Raw genomic sequence first — 4066 nt, forward strand, 5'->3', positions numbered from 1 at the left:
GTCCTCGGTGTGAGCAAGCTATATCCACCCTGAAGGTTAATCTTGGACAACATCTGAAGATTGGCTCTATGTGACTTATCCAAGTTATCATTTACCCAGAATGCTTTGCATGTAAATAAAATGGCCCCGTTCGTGTAATATATTTTTAAACTTTTAGTTTAAAAATGATAAAAACTGAACAGCCTACAGTATTTTTACAGTTTTTATTTTACAGTTAAAATATATGTTTATTAAATAACGTCTAATGTTAACTAATCATGGATCCCTTTAAAGGCCATCCAGTGATTAATTAGATATTTTGCTTACAGACACAACTAAGCCCATAGGGACTGAAATTAGCCAAGGCTATTAGATGTTTTAGTTTATGGTATTGTAAATACTTGACACTTATCATACAAATAAACAATAAATACATGAAAACTAGAAGAACACCTGTGTTTTATGGCAGTGGGCTATAAGCAGGACAGTTGTCTGCTATCTAGTTTAGAAACAGCTGCTCTAGTTAGAAGCAAAGTCAGCCCATCAAATTCTTAACATGTAAATAGTTTACTGTGATTCATCATTTAAACACATGCTGTTATTAAAAGAAAACTTCCCAGCAAACATTTCATAACATGCTTGTCTTTAAAAAAAAACATCCTTATGAGAACATTTCAGTCAAATAAATAAAAGAGAAATGCTGACGTGGATAGTGTGGTTCATGGATGGATGAGATCCACTTACCAACAGAAGTAAAGGAGTTTCCTTATCAGGAAACAGAACATGAACACAACATTACACACCAGGGACTCTTAGGATGAAAAACCATGAAAATACTCATGAGCGTGCTTCAAAACAAACAACTACACAACAAGGTCACACCTCAAAACTCACAACAGAAAATGAACATTTATAAAATGTCTTGCTTTCAGTAAATAAACAGGAGAAACTCACCGGCAGTGAAACTGAGTTTTCCTGAGTTTACAGGACAGCAAAATAAAAAAAGGGAAGAATAAGTATGTAACCTGCACAAATATTTCATTTTCTTGCACAATTTACTCCAACAGCAGTAAAAATAAATAAAAAATGCATGTTTGGTGCAGATAATCAGTGTTTGTTTTGTAGAATGTGTGTGATGTGTCCTGTTCAGATCTGTCAATCACAAAAAATGTTCATCGTWTATTGGGTTTATTTAGGCTCATACACAAAGAAAAGACCTTTTATTTCAAAAATAATTACTATACATGCGATGAATTTAAAAAAAAACAGCTAGGATTTGGATTTTTCAGCCATACAAACAAACATGTTCTCAGATTTAAAGGTGGAGCTAACCAATAATAAAACCCCACAAAGTCTTGTCATGTACCAGACCTTGTACAAGGTTTCTATTGCTGTTCTGATTTATGTCTATTTCTAACGATGTGTAAAGCTATTTCATTCTGTGCCAAGATTAATATACTGTATTTGTCTGATAACCCCAGATTAAGACAGAACTGAAAAGTGCATTTGCATTTACCTCAATCGCATCCTTAAATTCATCATCTGGTTCAGCCTCCTCAGCTTCCTCTACACTCCCAGGAGAGAGGTCCTGTTACCACACACACACACACACACACACACACACACACACACACACACACACACACACACACACGGCAAGATTTTATAATTGTACGTTGATTTTCAAAGACTGAGAAACCCCAAACATGAGGATAAAAACTCATATACACACGTGGACAAGATTGTTGGTTCCCCTCGTTTCATGAAAGAAAAACCCACATCTGACAAAAGTAGCAATAAATAAAAAATCTATAAAAATGAACAAATGAAAGTCANCACACACACACACACACACACACACACACGGCAAGATTTTAAAATTGTACGTTGATTTTCAAAGACTGAGAAGCCCCAAACCTGAGGATAAAAACTCATATACACACGTGGATCAAATTGTTGGTACCCCTCGTTTCATGAAAGAAAAACCCACATCTGACAAAAGTAGCAATAAATAAAAAATCTATAAAAATGAACAAATGAAAGTCTGACATTGCTTTTCAACCATGCTTCAATGGAATTACGGTATTTTAAAAATAAAACTCATGAAACAGAAGATAAATGATGGTACCTCTGAGAATAATGTGACCAAAGGGTCATGTTAAATCAAGGTGTGTCCATTAATTATCATCACAGCTGTCTTCAGTCTTGTATTCAGTCAGTGGGCCTGTATATAGGGCTACAGATACTCACCGTGCTGTTTGGGTCATGGTGTGGACCACACTYAACGTGGAGAGGAAGTGAAGGAAAGAGTTGTCTCAGGAGATTAGAAAGAAAATTATAGACAAGCATGTTAAAGGTAAAGGTTATAAGACCATCTCCAAGCAGCTTGATGTTCCTGTGACTACAGCTGCACAAATTATTCAGACATTTATGATCCATGGGACTGTAGCCAACCTCCCTGGACGTAGCTGCAGGAGGAAACTTGCGGTGTCCCGGCACMTGGTTGTGCATCTCTGAAAACCTGAAGAGGCTGTGCACACACCATTCAAGCAGTTGTTTTTCCAGCCTTTGCTCTCCTATTTACAACATTTCACAAGTTTTAAAGTGTTTTGCCACATCTTCTTTTGGAGAATACTACAATAACTTGAGCACCAATTATAAACACCTCCAAAGCTGGCGACGATGTGCGCGTGCCCTACACAAGTACCCTAACCGTGACTTGAAGYCTTTTAGCAGGTAAGCATCAGTTCGAAACAGTTCCTGTATCTGTCRTGTCACTTTCTTTAGAAATATACACACAGACACAGGGTTTTGCTCTCTGAGCTKGACGCATGCGCCGACGCATCACTGTTGCTGGACTCATCACTACTGRGCAGGGTACAACAAAATCTCAAGACTATCAAGGATTCTAGAGAGAAATGTGCTGCAGTGTCAGAAAGCTTGGTCTCAGTCACAGGTCATGGGTCTTGCAACCGGATAATGACCCAAAACACACAGCTAACAGCACCCAAGAATGGCTAAGAGGAAAACACTGCACTGTTCTGAAGTGGTCTTCTATGACCCTGACCTAATCMTATTGAGYATCTTTGGARGGAGCTGAAACAGGCCGTATGGAAAAGGYAGCCTTCAAACCTGAGACAACTGGAGCAGTTTGTTCATAAGGAGTGGACCAAAAGACCTGCTGAGAGCTGCAGAAGTCTCACTGACAGTTACAGGAATCGTTTGGCCTGTTTTATRAGTTTAAATTATTTTTTAATTCTGTTGAAGCATGTTTGAAAAGCAATATCTGACTTTTATTTGTTCATTTTTACAGAATTTTTATTTACTGTTACTTTTGCCAAATTCAGGATATTTCTGTGACAAATGTGGGATTTTCTTTCTTAAACGAGGGGTACCAACAATTTTGTCCATGTGTGTATAACAGGTTTGACCCTAACGTGTGTGGTGTACAGCCACACGGCAAACACAACACACAACACACAAACAGATGTCACTCACAAACATTTAGATGACAGACAGGAAATCTTGCAAGACATCTCAAGATCAAACGTTAATCAGAGTAAATAAACACAGACGACGAGAAAAAACTATGGTGATAGTTTGTGAACTATTTTTAACAGCGATAAAAAAAWGACATCTCCAATGTCCAGTGGACTTTCTGTTGTGCCTTTGTTGTTTTGTCTTCTGTATTTWGGATTCTCCTTCSTGTTTATGYCACYTTGCYTTCTGATTTGCTACAGGTCACATTCAACAGGTTGYGAGCTCGTTTGTCCTCGGGGAACCCCACACACAMACTGGAATATCAGGCCAAGACAATCCAACAATTTGAATATCCTTGATTTCAGGTTGAAGCGGTCCCAACGTCCTTTTGAGCCGACTTGATCACTTCTAACTCACCAAACATGGAAGGAATATCTCAGAAGATTATCKTTAGAGCCACCACAATAACAGGGGTGTCCTTAAGAYTGTCAGGACAAAATCAAAAAACGGCACAATTACAGCGGGTAAAATAAGTATTGAACACGTCACCATTTTTCTCGGTAAATATATTACTAGAGGTGCTAATGACATGAAATTTTCACCAGAT

At 37.9% G+C, this 4066-nt stretch overlaps 1 protein-coding gene across 3 annotated transcripts in view; it reads right to left on the reverse strand.

Annotated features, from left to right (window-relative positions):
* The window catches only part of LOC106531906 (protrudin), a gene marked incomplete at its 5' end in the record, with an annotated part of 12223 nt that overhangs the window by 4630 nt on the left and 3527 nt on the right, over window positions 1-4066 (reverse strand). The window contains 3 exon segments of one of the 3 annotated variants that reach the window (XM_014027850.1): window positions 724-744; window positions 934-954; window positions 1496-1567. In XM_014027850.1, the coding sequence (XP_013883304.1) occupies window positions 724-744; window positions 934-954; window positions 1496-1567 (114 nt within the window). 3 annotated transcript variants of the gene reach the window in all.

This window comes from Austrofundulus limnaeus, unplaced genomic scaffold, assembly GCF_001266775.1.
Source record: "Austrofundulus limnaeus strain Quisiro unplaced genomic scaffold, Austrofundulus_limnaeus-1.0 Scaffold690, whole genome shotgun sequence".
Classification (NCBI taxonomy): domain Eukaryota; kingdom Metazoa; phylum Chordata; class Actinopteri; order Cyprinodontiformes; family Rivulidae; genus Austrofundulus; species Austrofundulus limnaeus.